This window comes from Podarcis cretensis, assembly GCF_951804945.1.
Source record: "Podarcis cretensis genome assembly, chromosome: 15".
Classification (NCBI taxonomy): domain Eukaryota; kingdom Metazoa; phylum Chordata; class Lepidosauria; order Squamata; family Lacertidae; genus Podarcis; species Podarcis cretensis.
In genome coordinates, this window is record NC_137185.1 from 18260804 (window position 1) to 18286858 (window position 26055).

At 45.1% G+C, this 26055-nt stretch overlaps 1 protein-coding gene and 2 long non-coding RNA genes across 3 annotated transcripts in view; 1 reads left to right on the forward strand and 2 right to left on the reverse strand.

Moving 5' to 3' along the window:
* ADAMTS8 (ADAM metallopeptidase with thrombospondin type 1 motif 8) overlaps positions 1 to 12436 on the reverse strand; it is a 42067-nt gene extending 29631 nt beyond the window's left edge. The window contains exon 1 of the mRNA XM_079954511.1: positions 11245 to 12436. Within this exon, the coding sequence (XP_079810637.1) occupies positions 11245 to 11901 (657 nt within the window). The 5' untranslated portion in view covers positions 11902 to 12436. The remainder of the gene's footprint in view (positions 1 to 11244) is intronic.
* Positions 1 to 26055, reverse strand: part of LOC307203680 — a 398536-nt gene that overhangs the window by 280374 nt on the left and 92107 nt on the right. The window lies entirely within an intron of this gene.
* LOC307203681 lies at positions 1121 to 19809 on the forward strand. The gene is made up of 3 exons (XR_013833330.1): positions 1121 to 1191; positions 8785 to 8848; positions 19460 to 19809. It is a non-coding gene; the product is annotated as an uncharacterized lncRNA (long non-coding RNA).

Genomic DNA, 26055 nt, shown 5'->3' on the forward strand with positions numbered 1-26055 from the left:
TGAGGGGCTGTAGCTTTGCATGCAAAAGGTCCCAGGTTCAGTCCTTGGCTTCTTCAGCTAGGACTGGGAGAGAGACTCCTTGTCATAAGTCCTGGAGCGCCACTGATAGTCAGTGTAGACCAGGGATAGTCAAACTTTTTATACCTTCCGCCCACTAATGCATCTTTCTGGATGGTAAAATTTCCTTACTGCCCACCAGTGCTCAATGGAAGGAGGATTCAGCTTGTGCCCTAGAACTCCCTGCTGCCCACCTAGAATCCTGAAACGCCCACTAGTGGGTGGTAGGGACCAGGTCGACAACCCCTGGTGTAGATAGTGCTGAGTTAGATGGACCACTGGTCTTACATGGTATAAGATAGATTTCCATTGTCGTGAGTTTGGGCTGTAGATTAGGCTGTACAATGCCCAAGTCCCTTCTAATTCCTGGATCCTGCAAAGGTTAAAATCAAAAGGGTTTAAATCATTATTGAAGGAGCCAGGCAAAGGCCATGATGACCCCTGCGTGTGAGTTGCTAGCATAAGAAAGCTAGAAAGCTTCTGGGTGGGCCCTTTCCCCCTCTTGGCTGGTAGTGAGAAGGTCAATAGCCAGTGTGTGAGAGAGAGCTGGGCTCTAAGCAGACTGCAGGCAGAAGCCTGAGAAGGAGAGTAATGCTTGATTTCTGCTTGAAGCCAAGGCTGTAGCTATGGAAGAAGCAATACTGAACCTTCTAGGGTGTTGATGCTGTGAGCCCCTCCATCTTTGGCTCAGGTTGTATATATGTGTAAATAAGCCATTTACCCTAAGTCCCCACTGTCCCTTATTCCAAGGAAGCTGAACCCTGGGCAAGTGCCTGGAAGCACTGGATCAGCTTTCCATGACAAGTTACTAGGAAGAAAGAAGTGGAGGGAGAAAAGGTAAGATTTAGCAAGGTCCAAAGTCACACTCTTTGATATGTTCAAAGTTCAATTGCAGGAAAGTAATGGATTTCTAGGAGCATTTGCTGCATTTAGTTTTGATAATTGGTCTTTTTTTTGTAATTTTGTTTTGATTTGGTATCACAGTGCTTTAAATGTATGCCATGATTGTGGCCAATGCCCAGTTGTAATCCAAACAACAACCCTGTAGAATATGTCAGCATTGTTATCTCTCAGGTTGCAGATTAGGGCAAGAGGAGTAAGACCAAGGGAGAGTGGCTTGTCTGCAATCACTGAGTAACTTTGTTGTTGTTTAGTCGTTTAGTCGTGTCCGACTCTTCGTGACCCCATGGACCAGAGCACGCCAGGCACTCCTGTCTTCTACTGCCTCCCGCAGTTTGGACAGACTCATGTTTGTAGCTTCGAGAACACTGTCCAACCATCTCGTCTTCTGTCGTCCCCTTCTCCTTGTGCCCTCCATCTTTCCCAACATCAGGGTCTTTTCCAGGGAGTCTTCTCTTCTCATGAGGTGGCCAAAGTATTGGAGCCTCAGCTTCACTATCTGTCCTTCCAGTGAGCACTCAGGCCTAATTTCCTTAAGAATGGATGCGTTTGATCTTCTTGCAGTCCATGGGACTCTCAAGAGTCTCCTCCAGCACCATAATTCAAAAGCATCAATTCTTCGGCGATCAGCCTTCTTTATGGTCCAGCTCTCACTTCCATACATCACTAGAACAAAAACTTAATTGATTCTAATTTGCTTCAGTAGTCTCATATAAATCTTCTTTTCTGTGTGTCACTTTGAGACTTTGTTTGTGGGGGAGGAAAGCAATCAAATAATTAAATTTAACACCTGCCCTTCACCATGGCTTTTAGCAATTTAAAATTTAGAATTAAAAACAGTTAAAACAGGTGACAGGTATAGGGTGGGTCCTTAAAACACGTCTCAGGTGTCAAACAACAGTATGGATTGAGCCCTCATTCCATCTTGTAGTATTTCGGCTCAAACATAGACCTCCTCATAAGCCAATTCCCCACTTGTGGGAGGAAAGTAGCATCCATCCCTATGGCTGCTTTTCCATTTCCGGTGTCTGTCCCCTGCGATTGGATTTCATTTTTTTAAAAAAGTGTTGGGAGAATGTTACGTGTTTTCCTTCTGCAGTGCCTGAGCTTGGCCCAGAGTCCTAGAAGGGAATTTAAAGCTATCTTATTACAGCAGGAATAAAGGGAGGCACAAAATGGGAAGCATATCTTGGCAAAAATCTCCCGCTGAGCAGGCGAGAGGAGGACCAGTTCCAAAACTTTTTGCTGCAACGATGGTTCCCTGGTTCCTCAAAAAATCTCGCTGGAAATCACCAGTGAGTCTTCAGAAACTGGGGCATACCTGTCCATCATTCTCCCTGACCTAAATCTGGACTCTACCCTTATTTGCCTATCTGCATTGTATGCAACATGGTCCAGTGGACCTTTGCCATATCCCGTGAGCCACATACAGAAGCTGCTCCCCATAACTCATTTGGGGATTCTGTCCTGACCCTCCACTTAGGCATCCTTCCTCTAGATCATGTTTCCTGCCACAAGCAGAATCCTGGAGTCCCTGACTCTGTCCATTTAAAATATGTAGACCAGCTATTTGTAAGCTGGATGCCCTCCAGTTGCTAGTATGGCGTAAAAAAGTACAACCCTCTTCCCCACAGGGCGGCTGCCTGATTTATCTCTGCACTATCCATTGCTTGGGATTTGCCTCCTGCCATTTGTTGGGAGCGGGCAATTCTGTCCCACTAGGAGGAGACCGGTGTATTCAGTCACTCGAAACAATATTAGGTAGCCCCAGATGGGGCTGTGTGCTGTGTGTGTATATGCATGCGTCAGGCACCGAACTGTGTCTGGAAAGCACAGTGCAAAAGGAAGTCTGGATGAGCCCTTACTCGTATGCCGTTTTGGGGTAAGAATGAGGCATGCATCATTAGACCTTATGCAGCACCTTGATGCATCAAATCAAAGGTCTGTCTACATCCAGCATCTTTTCCCCACAATGGCCAACCAGATGTCTCTGGGAAACCCACAAGTAAAAATGGAAAGCGGTATCCCCACTTCCAACAACTGGTTTACCCCTTGGGGCTGACTAGAGCTGCCAGACTCGCCTTCTATGAATTTGTCTGATCACTTTTTCAAACTAATGGATGGCAGGGAGTTCCATAATTGTGTTTAGTTGGACGTACCTCCTCATTGAACATATCTCTTCCACCTATCAATCTCACTGGGTGATTCTGAGTTCTGGTATTATGGCAGAATGAGAAAAAGCTCTCTAATGCACATGCATAATTCTACTAGATTGATTACATCACCTGCTTCTTACCTTTCTTTTTCTGAACTAAAATGTCCCAATTACTGTAGCCTCTCTTCATAGGCCAGACACTGCAGCCCCCTTGATAATCTCAGTTTCCCCTTTCCTGCCCCCTTTTTGAGTATCCTTTTTGAGAGGTTCAATTTTTATGGGAGTTGGGGGAAGGAGTGTGTGTCCTCCATCAAAGTCTTAGGAAACACTGACACACAGGGGACATTTCACAATGAATTCTGAAGCAACGTCACCTGTTTCTTTTCAGCGTGGGACATGAGCAATTGTTTGACAACCTGATAACCATAATACTATTCCAGGGCTGGCCTGCTTTCCTCCCAGCCCTTGGAAGCTACTCACGCTGGGTCCTCAGCCATCGCCTCCAGAATAACAATGTTCACTTGTGTGGCGCGTTTTTCATACCAGAGTGCTTCATAATCAGCAGTTGTTTTGCCAATGTTTGCTCTAGAGGAGGACTGTGGCAGCTGTTTAGCATTACATAGAAGGTAGAGGAGGAAGTGGAGAAGAATCCTGCAGTCCACTGTGTGTGTGTGTGTGTGTGTGTGTGTGTGTGTGTGTGTGTGTGTTGCAGACTTGGAAAGAGCCCTACAGCTTTTGTGTGGAGATACGTTTCAGAATCTGCATATTAACTCCTCAGGCTTACGGCTCCAAGCAGATACCAAACACAGTTCAAGCTGCTTTGCATGAGAGCAAACATCTAGTCAGGTGCTTTGGAAGAGAGAAGGGCAAATACCTAAATCAGAATTGCAGAACTTGAGACCTAGGGGCAAAATGTGCCCCCTGACTTCTCTGTTTGGCCCTTGGGACTCTCCTCAGGTCACACTCTCTTCCCCTGTTTCTTCCTTCCGTTTCCTTCCTGGAGTGTTTCTGCCGCTGTCCTTGAACTCTGATGATGCCTCTTTCTTGCCAGATTGGGACAGAGAGGGGTGTGTGTAGAAAGCAGCCTACTGCACAAAGGTGAAATGTATATCCATTGTTCCGCCCACTCCTGGCACCTTGATGATGGCAGAAGGTTGCCCAGGAGGGAGTGGTTCGGAAAAGGTTCCCCACCCCTGACCAAATGGAACTAGACCCTCATTTTGCTTATCCTTTGGGTTTCTTCCAAGGATGTAGTCAGAATCCAGATGCAGCCTGAGCTGAGCCTTGCAGATTGTGCCCCTCCCCATTATCTGTCTAAGCAGCTTGACCCCTCTGGGAGCCACATGTCAGTGGTGGGCAGGGCCAGAAGCCAAAGTGGGGGCAATGACAAAGATACGTTTTCCCTTTGTGCAATGGATTATTGGGTCCTCTCTGAGTGTAGCTAGCGTATGACTCACTCCATCCAGAGCAGGGGACAGAGCAGCCTAGGCAACGATACAGAGCAGGAAGACACCATATTTTTCGCTCTATAAGATGCACCAGACCATAAGATGCACCTAGTTTTTGGAGGAGGAAAACAAGAAAAAAAATATTCTGAATCCCAGAAGCCAGAACAGCAAGAGGGATCGCTGCGCAGCGAAAGCAGCGATCCCTCTTGCTGTTCTGGCTTCTGGGATAGCTGCACAGCCTGCATTCGCTCCATAGGATGCACACACATTTCCCCTTACTTTTTAGGAGGGGAAAAGTGAGTCTTATAGAGCAAAAAAATACAGTATCTTGTGATGCTTGTTTGGGAGGTAAAACAGAAGCCACTCCCTCTTTGTCCATCTGTGTGAATCTATTTCGGGGGCCTCCTCTACCACAATTAATGTCGGAAAACAACTTGCAAAGGACGCGCCTGACCTTTTAATGTTTAGTGATGAAAATGCGCCTGCAAGGATTGTAAGGAAGCCAAGTAAACATGGACCCTTCTGACTCAATGTTTCTGCGACATGTGTGTACCTTTTCAGGCAGACCAGACCGACACACACGTATTTCCCCTCCATCTAACCCCACCACCAGTGCCTTCAGAAACAGCTGTGGGCAAGTGATATACATGGATGCTTTTGTTTGGTTAGTCTTCCACAGGAGATTGGAACGATGTACTGCTGCTAATGTAGGCTTTCTGAAATGTGAGGAAGATGGTAAAGGGCTTTCATTGAACACTATAGACTAGGGGAAGCCAACTTGGAGCCTTTCAGATGTTTGCTGCATTTCAGCTCCCCTCATCCCTGACCACCGGCCATGTCGGCTGGGGCTGATGAGAGATAGAGCCCAGCATCTGAAGGGCACAGCATTGGCTATTCCTGCTTAGCTTTAAATGAGCTTAGCTATCATGGATTCCCTTCATGGAAGTCTGGGAAATAGAGCTCTGTAACTATTGTAGGCTGAGACGTGGGTGGCACTGCAGGTTAAACCACAGAGCCTAGGACTTGCCGATCAGAAGGTTGGCGGTTCGAATACCCGCAACAGGGTGAGCTCCCATTGCTCGGTCCCTGTTCCTGCCAACCTAGCAGTTTGAAAGCACATCAAAGTGCAAGTAGATAAATGGGTACTGCTCCGGTGGGAAGGTAAACGACATTTCCGTGCGCTGCTCTGGTTCGCCAGAAGCGGCTTAGTCATGCTGGCCACATGACCCGGAAGCTGTACGCTGGCTCCCTCAGCCAATAAAGCAAGATGAGCGATGCAACCCCAGAGTCGGTCACGACTGGACCTAATGGTCAGGGGTCCCTTTACCTTTACCTAGCTATTGTAGGCTAGCCCTCCACAGCCTGATGGGGATCTACACAGCATTGCATTCTCATCTGTCATGACTTCTCCACAAAGCAATTTTGGAAATTGTAGTTTGAGAGAGAGATAAGCATTCTCCATTAGACATCTGTAGCCTGGAACAGCCTTCCCTGACCTGATGCTTTCCAGATGCCACCCAGCAGCGGCTGATGAGAATAATAGTCCCAGGCATCTGGAGAGCATCAGGCCCTGCAGACCTGCACTCCATAGGTCAGCTGCTTAGCACAGTTTTTGAGTGTCAGTTCGGTGGTAGAGGGAGCAAGACTGGGGACAGGTACCCAGCACCTGTTGCAAATGCCTAACCAATCCACACTATTAAGTTAAAGCACATCCAGTGCAGGGGTGTAGGAAGGGGGGGGTGCAGTACGCCCTGGGTGCCACCCTGATGGAGGGGTGACAAAATGGCCAGCGGCACTCACCACGGGGCCTGCAGTGCGCATGAGCCATGTGTGTTGGCACCTGCAGGCTCCACACTGTCTACTGGCTGCCTCCCCCTGTTATGTACTGAAGTTCTCACCCTGGGCCAGCAGGGGGATACTGTAGATAGTTTTCACTCAAGTCCACATATGCAAATAAGGGATTGAAAGTGACGTTCAGTGATTGGATAGTTACAGAAAGTTCAGCAGGCTGGCTGAACCCTTCAGCTCAGTTCTGGCCTGTGAATAAATAAGAGCTGTTTGAAGAATCGCTGTGTAGTCTGATATGTTCACCCACAACTTAACACTCTCCCATCTGTAGGGTGGCTGAGGCCCCACAGCATGCCCAGTCCCTCCCTAAGGGCACCCCACGCTCTGTACCGTCCCAATGGATGTTGCGTGGCACCCATAGGGACAGGGCATGTGGTGCCCATAGGGAAGGCACAGGCCATGCTGTCCCTATGGGTGGTTCACCCTGCTCCTATGGATGGTTCTCTGCACCCCTGGGCATGCCGCCCTAGGTGCCCAAGATCCAATGCACATCTAAAACACATGACTTCCTCCAAAGAAACCTGGGAGCTGCTATTCCAACCTCACAGGGCTACAATTCCCAGCACCCTTAACAAACTATAGTTCCCAGGGTTCATTGGGGGGAAGTCATGTGTTTTAAATGTGTGTCTTTAAGAGTGTGATGTAGATCTGCCCCAAGGCTGTCTCTAACATCATCCCAAGTCTTTAAGGTCCAACAGGGGGAAACACACCTGAGCAAGATCCAAAATTCCCAGTGTGCAGAGGATTCCTATGACTATGCATGGACTGTGAAGGACTGTAAGGGTGGGGGGAGCTTCCAGATGGACATACTATTCCCATTTGTTGCTTTGAGGTCAGAATCCCAGGCTAGGAATACTGTGAAGCACATGGGTTTGGCCACTGCTTGGATGTGTGGCTGCATGGGACCTGATGTATGCTGCTCTGAAAGGCAATCATAGCTGTCAACGTTCCTCTTTTTATAAGGGAAATTCCTTTATTCCGAATAGAATTCCTCACAAGCAAAGGGAAAAGTTGACAGCTATGAAGGCAATACTGTTAAGAAATTTAAGAAATCAGCACACTTGTGCCCAGCCCTGCTCAGGGATTCTAAGAAACAAAACAAAAACAAGTGCAGTTTCGAAACCAGAAGTTTAAATCAGTGCAGCTTTGAAAGGTTCAGCCCGCCATCTTGATTCAAAATGGCAAACAACTGTACCCAAACAGAGACAAAAACCTGATGCTTGTTCTCAGCAGTCATCATCCAAATATGGTTACAATATCTTAAGAAGTGTCTAAAGGCATAGCAAACAGACAAACAACTATCCAAAATAAATCACTTCTAGGGAAAAACAACAATTGTCGCTCAATGTCTTCCTATTTTGGGAAATCCAAAATAGTATTTCTTGAATACTGTACAGATTTACGATTCATATTTTACCCAGTTTAGACATTCTACTGCTGTTGGCGAGATTCCCAGATCCGCATGACGTCTGGATATAAGGGGGTTATTAGTATTACAGAGGTTTGGCACTGTAGCAGGGAGTCTATCGTCTGAGCCAGAGTTCAGCCTAGTGAGATGTCTACTGAAGCATTATGTATTCGTATAGCACCATCCAACGTCTACCATTTTTCAAAGCGACATGGCAATTTTATATATTTATTTACTTACTTACTTTACAAAATTAATATACTGCTTTCGTTTGCCACGAAACCTCCCAGTGGTTGACAAAAAATATTAAAATAAGCAATGAAAACAGATAAAATAAGTAAAACGTAAAAAAAATTAAACCAGCAGTTAACTAAAAACTGATTAAAAGCACAGCAACATATACACATCTCGATAGGCCTAATAAAAAATGTGTTAAGCAGGCACACAAACAAAGGAAAAATAGTAGAAGTGTCTGCCTGATATCAATAGGCAGGGAGTTCCAAAGTGCAAGTTATGGCAAGCTAAAGGAAGAATTTCTGAAATGTTTGGAATGGGTATTGTGCGTAAGACTGCCAGTTCTACAGATTGAAACTGTCGAGTAGGCACATAGGGGGTAAAGCGATTACATGAGTAAAAAGTAGTAGTAGTAGTAGTAGTAGTAGTAATAATAATAATAATAATAATAATAATATAGGTCCCTACCCTTAAGGATCCTGCAATTTTAACTCCAGTAATGGAGAACACAGCAGAGGGAAAAGGAGGGAGAAGGTGAAGAAGCAAGAGCAGCAGGACGACTGAAGAAAATGCAGTTCTGTGTACATAGCCTTCTTTGCAATTGGGGATAAGGATTAAAGGGTTAAGCCAAAGGCTTGAAATAAATCTTTTCTATAGGGAGATGATGGATGTAATTGACTCAGCTCCAGTCTTTCTCGAGACAAAGGACTAGAGTGTTATTTTTATTCCCACAGAATTGAAATCGTTTTGAAAAAGTGATAGCTGCTTGTGGCATACGTACAGCCATCCGATTTTCACGTCAGGTAAATAGAGCTGGAAAGTTTTTGCATTGCTTAAAAAATCTGCAAAATCTGTTTGATTGAGAGCAAAAGTGGGATAAAAGGAAAGTTACACTTGTATGTATATTGTGTGTGTGTGTGGACACCATAGGAAGCAAAGTCTCTGTTACAAACTTTTCTCTCTTCCTGCCCCAAGAGCCGAGGTTTCCTTAGTTCAGCAGTTCCATGTCATTTCTGCCAGCTGTTCATTGAGCACACATTCAGATTTGTTTGTTGGAAGGGTATATCGACCTGTGCCAAGCAACTATTATCCCTTGCTTTCCAAGGGTGCGTTTCCCAATCATTTCCCTCATCACAAAACGTCTGATTTGAGTGGGGAGGGTGGTTTGTTGCACAGAGCAATAACCAGCTTTATTTGTGCAATCTGAGTTTGCTGGCATGTGGTTGAATCCCACCCCAAAAGAGCAAAAGTCTGGAAGAGACCAAAGTGCGATTCCACATGCATCCTGCCTATCATGGAAACGTTTCATACATCTTACTGCGTAATAAATATTCTCATTTAACATTTCTGAAGTTCCACCTGCTATGTGCTGAAAGAAAGAGGTCTCCCGAATAAACCTGACTTGTACTGAGCCCATTCCTGCTATTAGCACCTCAGATAAAATACTGTAACTTCCCCACTAGAAATGCAGGGACTGATGATGAACATGCGCCCCCACAAATACTCTGTTAGCAGAACCACTTGTAATGGCCCATGCACCTCTGTTCCCCTCTCATTTTAATAGAATGTCCTTCATATAATTTCTGCTTAATTTCACCACTGTGAAAGCCGCTGTCCTAGCAGAAGTTAGGATTTTCCTTGCACACAAGTTCCAGGATAGAAACTTCCCTTTTAGAGCTAACAAAGCTGAGTAAGACTTTCACACGGTGAACATAAATTTACTGATGTAAATGGTACTTGTGAAACCTGTGGGTCTCCTGGTTCAAGTGGTTCTCTTCAACCACGGCTTGGGGGTGGGTGTGGGGATGCAGCCCAAGAGAGAGGGAGGCTCCCATCAAAACATGACTTCTAGAACTTTTACTAATCTTATGTGGCTACTAATAGAGACTGTGCCTCTTCCCCTTCTCCTACTAAACAAAGCCCCAACCCCCCCCCCATTAGTCTCCAAAAGGTAGTATCAGGTACCAAATTAGTATACCAAAGAGGCAGACCTTACAATAATGAGGAACACAGATTAGCTTAACGGCTGTAATATCAAATTGCTTTACAGTTCTCATGTCATCACCTGAGCATAGGCAAAATATGCTGTGCTTGTTTCCCACAATATTTTTTTTTAAAAACCCACAAAATATGTAGTTCAATTTTGCCTCTCTCTGGGCAAAATTATGCTTTGAAAAATAATTTTTCAAGCTTTCAAGTTCTGCAGCGCACTTTACCAGGTACAAAGAAAACAATGAGTTAAAATACAGACGTTTCATCTCCACCAGACAAGGTGCAACTACATGTTACTGCAGACTCAGGCAGCTGCCAGAAATGTCATCTGGGTGTCGAGTTCCCTACCCCAAACCCATAACATCTAGGAACATCCATCAGATATATGACTTCATCACACTGTGCAATATTCGATGATGTGAAGCTGGGGCGGGGAAATGCAGAACGTGATGACATCACATTGCGAGGGATGTGTTAATTGTGTGTTATGGGTGTGGGGTGGTGAGCAGGGGATAACTCTACCCAGAGATGCTGTTTAGTGGAAGTTCCTTGTTAACAAGTCTGCCCTTCTTTAGCAGTCTCAAAGAAGTGCGTTGTCCCACAACGACCCCTTGCACACCCCAGCATGGAGCATCATTCCCCCAGATGTTTTCCACTATGATCATTTTTGCTATCATGTGCCTTAAAGTGTTCACAGTGCTTCACAAGTGTTCTTCCCAGTAAGTAGCCCTGCAAAGTGGATCAGAATTATTATGGCCCTTACCCCATAAAATTACAGACAGGAGGCTGAAAGACAGCAATGAACAAACCACACATTTAAAGCACATCATGCACACCCCATAAGAATTCTGGGAAGGGTAGTTTGCTGGGGATTGTAGCTGTGTGGGGTGAACTACAGTTCTCAAGATTCTTAGGGTATGTGTGTGCTTTAAATGTGCTTTGTATGTGTTGTGTGAACGCAACCAGAAGTTAATGTGCATTAAATGTATGGTGTCTACGCAGCCAGAAGTTGAAGGCAAGCGAGATTTGGAGAAGTACTGCTCAAGGCTCATGCTTTTACCATAACCTGCCCCTGACTGCATCACCCCAGATCTACCACCCCACCCACAGCTCAAAGATTCCCACTATTGGCATGCACCGCCCAACCTGCACCTGCTCTGAGCATCTAAAAGGAAGAGAAGGAGAGTTGAAGCACTGCTTACCGTCAGGTCTTCCCCATAGAACTGGAGCATGGAGGCATCAGCCACCAGCAGGGTCTCCACATAGCGGGCTTCTGAGATGAACCTCTTGGTTCTGCTGGTGCTGTTGGACTCTGCTACCCGGGATTCCTCTTCTGGGATGTCCTCTCCAGCTTCTTTTGCCCACCCCCTCTTCTGGAGCTGGTGGGCCTGCAGCAGAGGATCTCCATTCTCATGACCTTGTGGGTGGATGACATATTTGTCTCCATCCACCAAGAAGGAGCCACGGATGCCCTGGCACAGGCTGACAGCCACCAGGGAGTCTGGCTGGGAGTTCACAGTCCCCGAGTAGAAGCAGCTCCGGAGCCCCACGTCCTCCTTAGCAAGGAGCTCCTTCCTACCCACGTGCTGGATCTTCAGCCCAGGTGCCAAGAAGCTGGCATCTGGCTTCAACTGCAGGACAAACTCCTTCCTGAAGGCACGGATGGAGAAGGAAACCTGCCCTTCGCTTCCCGGAGGGACCATCCAGACTGGCACCACCCCCTGGGAGTCGCTGTCCTGGGTGGGCAGTGCCCAGGCATTGCCAAGCAGTCGCAAGACCAGCAGCAGAGGGAAGAAGAGCGTGCGGGCAGCGGCCAGCCTGCCAGCCGAGGGCTGCGGTGCTTGCAGAGAAAGGGGCATTGATGCTATCAGGGAGCCAGTGACGGGATGGGAAGAGCAGGCTCGGTTGAAGAAACAGCAAAGTCCCCAGCTGTGTATGCTGCAAATTGGCAAGCCACGATCCCCAGGGAAAAACTTGTGGCTTGAAATTGATAGGAGAGAGTGAACAAATTTGGGGTTTTAATGCCAGGTTTAGTTAGCAGCAACTTGCCCAGCGTAGAGGGAGAATTGAGGGGGGGGGAGCGGGCGGGAAAATCCTTTTTCTCCCCAAAGGTTGCTTTGTGGGGTTCCTTCTGTTACCAGCTTCCAAAGTAGCTCTTGCACCTTTCCGGGCAAAAGATGCAGCAACAAAGCGGGCTGTCCACTTGGAAAAAAGTGTGTCGAGTTGAAAGAGGCTGGGACTGGGTGGGTGTTGGAATCCTGATTTCTCTCTTTCTCTCTGCCTCTCTGAGTTTCCCTCCCTTCCCTTCCTAAGAAGCTCTCTAGCTCTCTCCCTAGGCTGCTGCGCTCTCTCCCTGGGCTGCTTCTTCCCAAGCCTTTGAAGCACCAAATCTGGCTGCAGAGTCCTCGGTATTTATACTTTTCTTCCCCCCTTGCTTTGACATAAGAGGTTTATTTTTGATCTCTCTCACTATTCCACATTCTCCCCTGGGACCTAGAGAGCAAGAGGAGGAGGAGGAATGAAAAGGGGGGGGGGAGGGGAGGTTTTTGGATAGAACTTGAAGCCAATCAGGAGCTAGGAGGACACGCCTCTCTTGTTTAAGTGTCAACTCAAACATGCCCCCCCCCTTCTTATTCTCTTTGTGTTAACTCTTTCCAGGATTTTGATCACCCTTTGGCAATCAGACATTCTTTTTAAAATTTACTTTTTAAAGGCTGCAATCCAAGAGATTGGTCATCATTTGCATTAATTCTGCACTGTACGGGGTGAAAGAAGAAGAGGAGGACTTCCACTTGTTCCTTCCTTTTTCGGGGGCTCCTGGGGAGGGGGAATAAGTCTGCCATGGGAAAAAGTTCCAAATACTAAATAGATAAAACTCCATTTTATCAGATGCTAGCATACATCTGGGTCCTCCCAAACGAGATCTTCATCATCCCTAAAGGAGCTGCTGCTATCTAAAATCAGGAATCTTATCATTGTGCCAGGGAGTTGGGCGTTTCATCTGAGAATGTTCTTCAGAGAATACAGAAGGAAGCATAGGGAGGTTTCCTAATTGAAAGCATTAACAGGGCCATTTGGAAAATTAGAAAAGCAATGCATTCAGTTCTTCCACACAAGTATAGCTGGTCATGTTTTCTTTCCTTTTTTTAAAAAAGGAATGTTTTAATCGGAATTCAGCTCCGTCCCCCTTCTCCAAGTACGTGATAAACTTGGAAAGGAAAAATAAAAATAAAAGGAAACATAGAGAATGGATTTTGTGCTTATTTGGTTTTTTAAAAACAAAAAGCAAGCACCCCAAACATAAACCATTTTTTGTCTTATGACTGTCTTTATTTACAGCATACCTTTTATTACTCACAAACCACCCACTGCACAAAAGTATCCATTTTTTATTCTGGTGTATTGCTGATGTAGCTGCTGGATACGCTTTATTTTAAGCAGCCTCGCTTCCTGTATACATCATGACACTGCAGAACACCAAGAGTGGCCTTTCATTTCATTCAGTGGACTTTTGCTTCTCTACATAGCTCTCCACATTCCAAACACTTCAGCTCTGGGCAGAATGAAATAGTCATGTGTATAACCCTCCATCCCTTCATTTCATTTTAGTAAATATTCTTCAACCCCCCCCCCCAAAAAAAAACTTTCTGAACTTCCCCATGCATAGGCCCCTCAAGGCAGTTTACAATGAACTTGTTTATAAAAATCGCATAAAACAAACTTTCTAAACTATCCTCTAATTAATGAGCAGCAACAACAAAGAAAGTTCAAGAATTAGCACCTTAGCCAAGTACAGGGTTCTTTTAAAAGCCAATATTGATGGGGCCGTGCCTATTATTCCCTAGGGGAGAGAAGTCTAATGATGTGGGGCCATCACTAAAAAGTCCCTGTCTGTGATAACTGTCGATATAATAGATCATGACAGCAGCACAAACAGAGAACAAGGGCCTCTGAGGCCCAGCTTAAACTGGGCAGGCTTATATGTATGGATGCAGACAGTTTGGAAACATTTGAGCTGGTATCTCTTCTTAACTGTAGAGGACATATGATGCATTACACTCACCATGATTGGTCTAGATTCTGGAAATCCCATTGTGCTTGACCAAAAGGAACCAATTGATAATGGAGAAAAATCTTTGAATAAGGAACAGCTAATTGTGGGGAAAGGAGAAATCTTTTTAAAAGGTCCATATGCCATGCACACTGGAAGTAACTTCCACAATGGAATTCTGCCAAGCCTCGTCCAAGTCCCACACACCAAAAGTGATGTATTTTGCATGGTGGAAAGGGACCCACAGTTGCCCCATTAGTTCTTAGGGGAGTTGTAGGTTATCAGGGATCAGAGTAATTTCCTTTTTCTCAAAGCGCCACAGAGGAATCCCCTTTCCTCCCCCTTAAAACGTGCTGTTCGAAAGCTTTAATCCTCAAACTATTTGAAAGGATAATGTAAGCAGTGTTTTGAGGTTCCAGATACCTTCCTCCCGGGAACCTGGGAAATCAGCTTTATGGTAAATGATTGAGGACGAGGGTCAGTGTTTAAAGGCTGTTTACTCTGGACAAATATCTGTGCGTCCGTTTGAGGGGGATTATTTACATCTGCTTGGCTCTGTTGAAAAGCCACCTCCTTCTACTCAGACACACACTAGCTGTGTCTCTAAATAACTGCATCTTTTCCAGGGGTTGGGGGGGGTGGGCAAAGTTTCTTATTACCGAATTTCTTTTTATAAAGTGTGATTCTTTTGACTGTAAAGAAATGAAGCGTGATGAGCATTTGCTGATGCGTGTTCTAAACAGTCCCATATTAAATATGCTGTCGGCAGAGGCTCCAGTGATGCAATAAGTGATGGCAGGATAAGATCCATGGGGTGTGACGGTCAGCAGCCGAGCATAAACTGTTGCAGAGAAAAACTGGTCCATGGCCAGAGATGGTTTTTTGGTACAGGGAAAGAGAATAAGATTGGAGACGGGCAGAAGATCTGAATGGACAGAGCAGGAGCTCGGGGCTGAATCAGGAGCAGATCGCTTAGTGAAGAACCATTTATGAGGGGAGAGGGCCAGGAGGATTGACCTGGGAGCTGAACCAGCAGAAGTTAGAGAGAACCAGTCCTGAAGCTGGTTTGTGGTCTGATGATGCCAAGGAAAGAGGCCCTCTGCTGGTGTTTTTAACAAGAGGATTTGTGGAAATTCTGATTGCTGTTCATAGGGCAGCAAAGGTCCTTACTCAGTCCTATCAGATGTTCAGTTTGTAAAGTGAAGGGACTTGTCCTTAACAAAGGAGCATAGGAAGCTGTCTTATACTTTAGTCAGACTTTTGGTCCATCCAGCTTAGCATCGTCTACACTGACTGGAAGTGGCTGCCCAGGATTTCAGGCAGAGGTGTCTCCCAATCCTACCTGCAGATGCCTGGGATTGAATTAAAACAGAAGTTCCACACAGCATTTAATATAGTGCTATGCAGTTCAGCAGTACCCTTCCCTACAGCCAGGATCCTCCTACAGTTTTTACATAGAATTCAGTCTCAGTCGAAAACATAAAACTGCCCCGGTCTCCTTTGAAGGCAGTCATAAAACTTACCTCTAAGCCCCCTGCAATGTTAATTGCAAGTTTCCCTTTTGCAGGTTCTGGCTGCGCTATCACTCCCTGTTTGGATTTGCTGGAGGTTAGTGATGAATTTCCCCTTAGTTAAGTCAGCATCTGCTCTGGGAGGAGACAGTTTTAACTTATGCAAGGAAGCCAGCAATTAGAGCCCACCCCAACCCCTCCACCAGAAACGTAAGCTTACTAGTCCAGGCACCAATTCATTACACCCCACACTGCCCCAGACATTCTGAACAGGAAATAAAATGGGTGGAACCTGCAATGAGGAAACCTAACAATTGGGCATTGTCTGTAAAATAAGAATGGAGCAAGCATGGCGGTTCCAGATAAATGGGCGAGTGTCAAAGCAACCTAGCACAGCTACGGGATTTGTTACCTTTCCTGTCTCCCTAAAACCCAAAGCAGCTACTCGGCAGAGGTCTTAGGTGTGGAATTCCACAGCAGGGAATGCTGTGCTCCTTGTAACCTCTTCTTAAGCACATATGGACATGGGAAGAGCCTGGTGGATCAAGACAATGGCCCATCTAGTCCAGCATTCTCACAGTGACCAACCTAATGGTGATGTTGCCATTGAGGGCATGTTTGCCTTATATCCCACCATTCCACTTGAAGGAGACCAGGGTGCCAGATGCCTTTTGCTTGCAATTTCCAGCAACTGATATTCGAAAGAATCCTGCCTCCAGCAGTGGAGGTGGAACTGAGCATGGCCATTGTGGTTCCAGCATGGCAGTCTGGAATTGTAACCCAAGCACCCTAAATGTAAGGATCATAGATCTAGCAAGGTGGCAGAGCTTTTCCTTCTACTACAGTGAACTGGCCTCTTCTTATGGCAGAAATGGGGGAACTTTCTCTTGAGGAACACTAGCCTCTCTGCAAAACTCTTAGGTAGAATAGAAACAGCTTTCCTTTGGGACAGCACCATCAGTTTCTAGATGGCCACTCATTTTCAGTGGAGCTGTATCATGAACTTTGCAAGTGCTGAAGGGTCAACAATACTCACTTATCTGCAAGGCAAAGGGTTCTACCAGAACCTCTTTCAGACTCCTTTGTCTGCACCACCTTTTGCAGAAAGATATGGTAGAAGTACATTAAGAAGGGAGAGGTCCTTGGGACTGAGGATTGTCCTAAGCACCAGATGGGAAGCCTCTGCCTGCTGGACTGAGCCCTTTTCCCTGCTGTAACAGCAGCAATGATATTGCTGTAACTTGTCAAGGCAGAGATTTGCCTGTACAGATTCTGCAGCCACCGGACTATTTGCAAGTGAGTAAATAAGTTTGTTGGCTCTTGAAAGCATCACCAAGTACAGAATGCTGCCTGTAATAGTCCAAAGACAATACTTTGGAATGAGACACACTTCATTCCCATGCCTTCCCTTTACCTTTACCTTTGACCTTAGAAGAAAGACACTTTTTGGTAGTTGTTGATTCTAGGTCGTCCTGGTTTTCATTAAGTGTTCCTGGTTGAATAAAAGGAAACCTGGAATTTCTCATAGCTTCAGCCAGCCTTCCAAGGGCTTATTAAAGCAAGTTTGGAAGAATTATGTTAAGGCATCCCAGGCAATCAAGATTTCCACCTTTCCAGGATCTCCTTTAATCAGAAGAGCAGAAGACGTGAATGGGAAAAGTTCCAAGGATGTAAGGGTTGGGTCTAGTCTACTTTCACCTGTCATCATTAGAGATCATATTTTAAAAGGGTCCTAGCTAATGTAAGTTAATTTAAGTCTAACCCTGAAGAACTCATGGTTTCCCCACTGTGTTCAGAAAACCACTCGTTTCGCCTTTCCCCTGCAGATCCTTGTTGAGATAAGCTGAACTGGAAGGGCGAATTGACTTGCCCCTTCTGGAAGAAGAAGGGTTTGGATTTGATATCCCGTTTTATCACTACCCGAAGGAGTCTCAAAGTGGCCAACATTCTCCTTTTCCTTCCTCCCCCACAACAAACACTCCAAGAGGTGAGTGGGGCTGAGAGACTTCAGAGAAGTGTGACTAGCCCAAGGTCACCCAGCAGCTGCAGGTGGAGGAGCAGGGACTCGAACCTGGTTCACCAGATTACGAGTTCACTGCTCTTAACCACTACACCACACTGTCCTTCCTGCTCTTTCAAATATCCTATCCCTGTTATGCTCCTGAAATCACAGGGAGTGATTCACACAAAGTGCCCTGTGCGCATTGATTCACTGCTTTGCATTTTGTAGAATGCAGCACAACCATCCTTGGGTTAATCTATGCTACACTGAACGTTGCTTCTGAGGTTAGTTCCCACATTTTTCTGCAATGGGATTTTGCACACATTGGTGCCATTCTCCTGCACCCACACCCATGGAAGCAAGAAGCAAGGTGGCCAGGTTCTCGCAAATGTCAACTTTGACATATTGAATGATATGAGTCTCTGAACAAACAAACAACCCATGCTAAAAGTTGATGCTTCTGACAGCTGCTATCTGCCAGCACACCAGCTGCCTCCCTCACGCAAAAAATCATACCCTAATGTAACTTGGGAACCAGACATTAGGCCATTGCATTTCAATATGAAAACATAGTTGCACAGGAAGCTCTCATTAAGACATCAGCTTGCAGGGTCTTTGTGATAACATTCTGGTTGCTTTCTACTGAGCCCTGTGTACAAAGTACCGGTACATTCTACAAACCTTTTTGCAAAAACAAAATAGAAAAGTAATACACTTGAGAATGACAATATCTGCATTTTGCCCAAAATGTACTCCTTTGATGTTGGAACTCATGTTTTTATTATTTGTAAAGGTCTTCCATGTACTCCAAATTACTGTTAGTAATTGTCACTAAGTTATTTCTGTTAATGCAGAACTTAAAAATATAAGACCATTAAAAATCAAATTCAAATAGCTTCTTCTTATTATTATTTAAAAAAGAAGTTTTGTAGCACTGGGAAATGAAAACAACCCCCGTGTAGCAGTAGATGAGAAGATGTGCCGTATCCCCATAGAGTGGAATTGAGAACAAGAAACCTTCAGGCCAGATGGGCTTTCTCCCCATAGACATTGCCTTATTCACCAAGGACACTGAACAGTGGGAGATTCAGGACAGACAAAAAGAAATACTTCTTCATGTACCGCACAGCTAAACTATGGATTTTGCTGGCACAAAGTTGAATGACAGCTGCCATTTTGGACAGCAATAAATGGGGATTAGCCAAATTCAGGGAGGATAGGTATAGGGACCCCTGACCATTAGGTCCAGTCGTGACCGACTCTGGGGTTGCGGCGCTCATATTGATTTAATGTCCTAGAGAGCGGGCGTACAGCTTCCGGGTCATGTGGCCAGCATGACTAAGCCGCTTCTGGTGAACCAGAGCAACACACAGAAACACCGTTTACCTTCCTGCCGGAGCGGTTCCTATTTATCTACTTGCACTTTTATGTGCTTTCGAACTGCTAGGTTGGCAGGAGCAGGGACTGAGCAACGGGAGCTCACCCCGTCGCGAGGATTCAAACCGCTGACCTTCTGATCAGCAAATCCTAGGCTCTGTGGTTTAACCCACAGCGCCACCCGCGCCCCCTTCAGGGAGGATGCATGATGGCTATATTATCATCAATACCAGAAGCAATATGCCTCTGTATACGTTGTTGGAGGTTACTGATGGGATAACACTATTGCACTGAGATCCTCTTTGTGGACTTCCTGGAGGCATCTGAGCAGCCACTGCAAAAACAGTGGACTAGATGTGTATTTGGCCTGCTCCACTGTGGGTCTCTCCTTATATTCACCTCTTTCTCAAATGAGTCCAAACTAGCTGGCTTAGAGTCTCATTAGCTTATTACCATGTGAGCTCTTTTCCTTCCAGGTGCACAAAGTCATCCAGGACCTGCACTCGCAAAGCGGCCGAGATACATTGAACATGCACACAGATGTCTGAAATCCCCAGTCGCAGGAAGTTGGCTGTTCCTGTATTGATGGCACTCTCAGCCTGGAATGCAAATGTCAGTAGGAACAGAACAGCTCTCCCCTGTCACAGAAGCCTGCCAAATGTTCTGGCAAGACAGTTCCTAAAACACCCAGATTTTTAAGACCTTAACTTAATCCCTTCCCTGTCCAGTGACTGTTACAATTTTTTTTTAATGTTTAAACAACTTCGCCCGTTGATAACAGAGCCCATGTGTTGTTGCCCTTTCATAAAGCCACCACCAGATGTCAGTGTTGTCTCTCTGTTTTGTTGTGAAATGTAGGTGCAGCACATGGGCCCACAGCTGATCTGCAAAACTGATGGTGTTATGGGGGCCATGTAAGGTTTGCTTCACAATTGTAAGAAATCAGCCTTTTAGTGTGGCAGCACCTACACTTTGGAACTCCCTGCCTATTAACATGAGGCAGGCGCCTTTGCCGTTGTTTTTTCAGTGCCCGCTTAATACATTTTTTGCTTTGGTGAGTGTATCCAAACATGCAGATGTTGATCTGATTCTTTATATATATATATATATATATATATATATATATATATATATATATATATATACTGTTAATCTGAATTATCTTACTATCTTTATTGTTTTTAACTGCTTTGTTGATAATTGTAGTATTTCTTGTAAGCTGCTTAGAGGTTTTACTACAATCAAGCAGCATCTAAGTTTTGTTAAAATATAAAATATAAAATATAAAATATAAAATATATAAAATATATAAAATATATAAAATATATAAAATATATAAAATATAAAATATAAAATATAAAATATAAAATATAAAATATAAAATATAAAATATAAAATATAAAATATAAAATATAATGGAAGAGCAGAACATGGCCCCCCACCCCACTGCAACAGGTAGTGTGCTCTGGCTCTAACTGATGGAGTAGCAGCTCTCCAGGGACCCAATCTGCCACAAAGATGGACATTTTGCTAGGAATGGGGCAGGGGGTAGGAGAATGGCATGCAAACACCCAGAATTTTAATTTCTCATGGTGAGCTGAATTGCAGATATGCAACGCAGCACTCTCCCCAGTTGTAACAGCTGGGGTGTTTCTCCTTGCTCTCACTTGCTTTGCTGCAGATACAGAGATGTGACCTTAAAGCAACTCGTAGGACAACCTATGCAAGTCTCTGTTGAAGTAAGACCCGCTGTGTTTGATGGTGCTGACTCCTTAAATGAGTGTGCATAGAGGTTCAGCCTCAATTGCACAATTAACAGAGCCAGTGTAGTGCAGTGGTTATGGGGTTGGGCTAAGACTTGGGAGAGACCAGGGCTCAAATCCCCACCCAGTCCTCAAGCTCATGGGCTTGGTCCACACTGCCTCAGCCTAACCCACCTTGCAGCCTTGTTGCCGGGAGAGAACTGGGTAAGTCACCTTGAGCTCCTTGCAGGAAAGGTGGGTCATAACAATAAGAAGAAGAAGAAGAAATTAATCAATAAACTTATATTTAAGTAAACACCAGGGGGCACTCTTGTTTTATTCCAGTTTAGTAGAATGTGGTTTGATGTTCCTTTAAAAACGGAAATCCTGGTGGGATCCCTCGACTTACAACTGCAACTAATTTTTAAGAGGGTCTTTGAAATGAAGAGGACCATAGCAACACCTGCTTAGCCCAGTGACTCACACTCAGGAGAGACAAGCAAAAGGGCTCTTTAACCTCCTCCTTCCTGGTGGGCACAGCCACATGCTTTGGAAGAGTCTTCCAGTTATCGTGGCCCTTGGCTACTGCCCCCTCATTCACCACTGGTTCAGCTTCCGCAACAAAGCCGAACGTTGAAACGCAAAAGGGATGAAAACTGTCAAACGTTTGCACTGTTAACGCAGCAAAGTGGATGCTTCTCCCTTTGCCCTGCCTAGGCTAAAGTGTGCAAGTGTAAAGGACACAGATTATCAGAGCTGGGAAGTGTCCTCGGAGATCATCCCAGGAATCTTGGAATGACAGCATCCCTGCAGAATGACCACCCAACATTGATGAAAAATTCCTCCAGCGAAGGAGAGCCCACCTTGGAGAATTGTACAGTTAGAAGGGACCCAAAGTCCAACCCCCCTGCAAAGCACCTCCTTCTTAGGCAGTCAGTTTCATGGTCAACATAGGAAGCTGCCTTATCCCAAGCCAGACCATGGTGCAGCATATACTGACCAGCAGTGGCTCTTCAACAGGGGTCCCTCCCAGACCTACCTGCAGATGCCCACCTGTCAAAAATGGCCCCCAGACCAGTTATGGATCTGACTGGCTGGATGCAATTCCCCACTCCCGCTGTAACTGAATTATGTACCGTATTTTTTGCTCTATAAGACTCACCTTTTCCCTCCTAAATAGTAAGGGGAAATGTGTGTGTGTCTTATGGAGCGAATGCAGGCTGCGCAGCTATCCCAGAAGCCAGAACAGCAAGAGGGATTGCTGCTTTCACTGCGCAGCGATCCCTCTTGCTGTTCTGGCTTCTGAGATTCAGAATATTTTTTTCCCTTGTTTTCCTCCTCCAAAAACTAGGTGTGTCTGGTGGTCTGGTGCATCTTATAGAGCGAAAAATACGGCAATGTGCACAGAAGTGCTTTTTTTCCTGCCTGCTATCTCCTGCCACTGTGTGAGTGTATCAGATGAGCCCAGAGTTTTTGCATTGCGTGGCAAGTTTCCTCCCCCAGTTGAAATGAAGACACGGACACGTTGCTTTAAGGTTAATGGGCGTGAAAGGCCACAACTTTATTGATTACGGAATTGAAGGTATTGGCCTTAGGCATTGGCTTCTATCGACTACCCGGCATGGTGACCGGGAAGGGTTGAACACACCGCAGGAGTCCTGTTGAAGTACGCCAACTAGGGTCCCACGGGTGTCACCGCTCAGGGGCGTGCCGGAGGCCCTACCTCTCCAGGCTTCGGACAAGGCCATGCCCCCCCCCTGGGAGTCCTCTACCGGACTACCCCTTCTCATTGTGAAAGCAAGAGGAAAAAAGTTATTTCCATATATCTCCACACTGTGCACTGTTTTATAAACTTCTACTTTTTTTTGGTCTGTTGGTTGGAATACTTTTTTGTCAGTTTAGAGAAAATAATGTTTTGGATAAGGAAGTATTAAATTGATTTTTTTTGGGGGGGGAGGGGAAGAAAACTGCATCCAACTAGGAGCAAATGTCCCTGACATTGTGCGTTTTTGTAGGCTTAGTTTTAATGCAATGGATGTGTAGGTGGAACATGAATTCAAAAACTTAGGTCACATGGTATGGCTTAATTTAAAAATAAGAGGTATGGAGTCAATCTTTTCGTGAAAATCTTTATTGGATTCTCTTATATGGAAGTTCTTCACCTGCCCATAGATGTGCAAAGAAAAATATATTTTGTTGAGCCAGGAGACAAAGACATTCTGTGCATATGTAACAGCACACTTCCCTAAATAAATGTTGCACAAGTCCTATTGCGATCAAAACAACAAGGTTAAAAATTGCAGTCCTGCCGAGTCAAAATGTCACCAGTTGCCTTGCATATTCCCTAGCAGTTCAAACCCCATCAGTGTTGCGAAATCAGGATTGTTGTTATTATTGTCCCAATGTGCATCTCTTACCACTTGTATTTTTTTTGCCTATTTATCCAGTCTGGAAAGTTCACAGTCTGTTTAGGCTTTCACCATCTTGAATAATTGGGTGTCATCCACAAATCTGGCTGTCTCATGGCTCACACTTTATTCCAAATGAACAAGTTAAAAAGCACCAATAACCAACACAGACCCCACTCCTTACTTCCTTCTATTTCAAGACTTGTTTACTCCTATTCTCTGCTTCCTGTTGTTTAACTAGACAGGAATCTTTAGGAGAACTCATCCTCTTATCCCTGTCTGCTAAGTTACTCAGGAGCCTTTGATGAAGGATCTTGTCAAAATCTGGTTTAAAGAACCAGTTATACAATGGTTACTGGACCACCTTTCTCCACATTCTTGTTATTCTGATGTCCAAAATAAGGGATTCACCTTTAGATCAGAGGTGTCTATGCTAGGGCATGGAACAGATTAAGCCCCAGGGCTGTCAGCTGCCAATCCTCATCCTAAAATACAGGAAATGTGTGTTCTGGTTGTAGTACTGCTGCACATTCCTTGATCACCTCTGGCAAACCCAGTTAAGGCTGGTCCATTAGGGCATGTGGGGCACGTGTGCTAAGTGCCCTGGTAAAAGTGGCACATCCAATTTTTCGTGGCTATTTTGGGTGTTGTGATCTCGCACACTCTTGCTCTGTGCTCTTGCCCTGAAAAAGTGGTTTTTTGGGGGGGGCGAGAGTGACGCTCAAGTCACATGACTCACACGGAAGCACACCTTGGAAGATGTTTGTACCAGTTTTGGGTCTTCAAATGTTGGGCGGTATGGTAGGGTGCTGCCCCCATGCCCCAGCCCGCTGCCACCTGTTTGCCTTCTTTTTTAGAACCAGCCCAGCAGGTGGCCCTGCCTGCCTGCTAGCTTCTTCTTCCTCCTTAACTTCATGGTTTTCATTGTAGGGAACAGCAAGGAGGATGGGGACAAAACTAGAATTTGTGGGTTTTGCCTGTCATTGGCTCTGGCGCCACCTACTGTTGGGCCTCCAGCCTTCCACCCCACCAGTCCAACAGGCACCAGGTGACACTGGACCAACCTTACATTCACAGCAGAGTCATCCAGGGACCACTCACTGAAGCCTTCTGTCTGTGCAAAGGCCTGCTCTCATTTTCAGACATCCAAGATGTTCTATGGGCGTGAGCAGCTGGAGCAGCCCTAATGATCCTCAGCCCGCTCCGAAAGTTGGAGGGTTGTGTGGTTGCTGTGTTTACAGGCTGTTCAGAAAAAGGAATGAACTGTAAAACCATTGGCCTGGCCCATAAGTGTACATCCTTGGTATTTGGGTTGCAAACATGCTGAGAGCCAGGTTTATTCCAGATGTGTAAACTTTGAGCAACCTCTTGTGGTCTGTTGCTTTGCAATACTGGAGAGGCAAGCTTTCCTCCAACCCAAGCTAGGGCTCTGCCTACGCACTTCCAACAGGGACACTCAGCACGAGGCTTATTAATCTGGAATGAACCCTGTGCCGAACAAGTGTGTGCAATATAATGCTATATCAATATTGGCTGGACGCTCCGGGGTTGTCTATTAAACCTCAGTCCCAGGCCTAATGTGTGGGAGACTGTTTTGCTGCAAAAACAGAACAGTCTTGCCAAACATTTCCAATCTGTCTTTTGGCCCAGCTCACCTCTCAGAGGTTCACACCCAGCTCTAAGCACTTTTTCCCATCCCAGGGGTAGGAGATCTGCTCCCCTCCCACCAAATACTGCATGCTTCCTCTCCCCAGGCTAAACTGTAGGCCACTAACCCAGGTGTGCTGCTGAGTTTGCACAAAGCAGAAGGCTACCACTCATTTTGTCATGTGCTACAATGTGTCTGCAAACACATAATTGCGGCCTTAATGCATTGTCCTTTCAACACGCTTTTGTTTCATCAATCAGTTACACTTTTAGATGCACGCACTGTTAAATGGGAAGAAGCAGCCCGGCATTTGATTGTCTGGGAGCTGTGGGCTCTCATCAGTACAGCACATATTTGGATGCAGTCAGTTAACCTAGAATAACAGCTCTACTCTATTTTGACTTCTGTGGTTTTTTTCTGCATCAGATCTGAATATCTTGTGACCTATTGAACTGAGTGCAGACTGCCAGAAGAGAAGACACAGAGGTGACATGATAGACATCTTCAAATATCTGTCACACAAAAGAGGGAGCAAGCTTGTTTTCTGTTGCTCCAGAGGGTGGGATCTGAACCAATGGATTTAAAATACAAGATTAACAGAGACAATTAGGGGACAACCCAGACAAGAATTTCCAAAAAAATGGGGGAAATGCAGAAAATAATTTACCAAACAGTGCCCCAAAATATATACCTGGACTTGTTTCGATTACGGTAATTTCTACAGGAGACTTTGCTTTTTTAAAAAAAGTCATAACTAGGAAAAATTGTAATAATCACATATAAAAAACAAGAAGTAAATAAGGAGGCCATTTACAGGATAAAGGAAGTCTTTTATTTTTCTAGTTACAGATAGGTAGCCGTGTTGGTCTGCCATAGTCAAAACAAAATAAAAAAAATAAAAAAATTCCTTCCAGTAGCACCTTAAAGACCAACTAAGTTAGTTCTTGGTATGAGCTTTCTCATACCAAGAACTAACTTAGTTGGTCTTTAAGGTGCTACTGGAAGGAATTTTTTTATTTTGTTTTATTTTTCTGTTATGTTTTCTTTATGTAAAGTAATAGGAGTTTAATTTTGATAATTAAATTGTCAATGATGGTGGGTTTGTATGTATGTATGTATGTATGTATGTATGTATGTATGTATGTGTGAGTTGATGTGGACTATGTTGTAAACAAATTATTAGTAAAAAATAAAATAAAATACAAGAAGAGATTCTGACTAAACATTTGGAAGAACTTGCTGCTGCTGAGAGCTATATGACAGTGGAATGGACT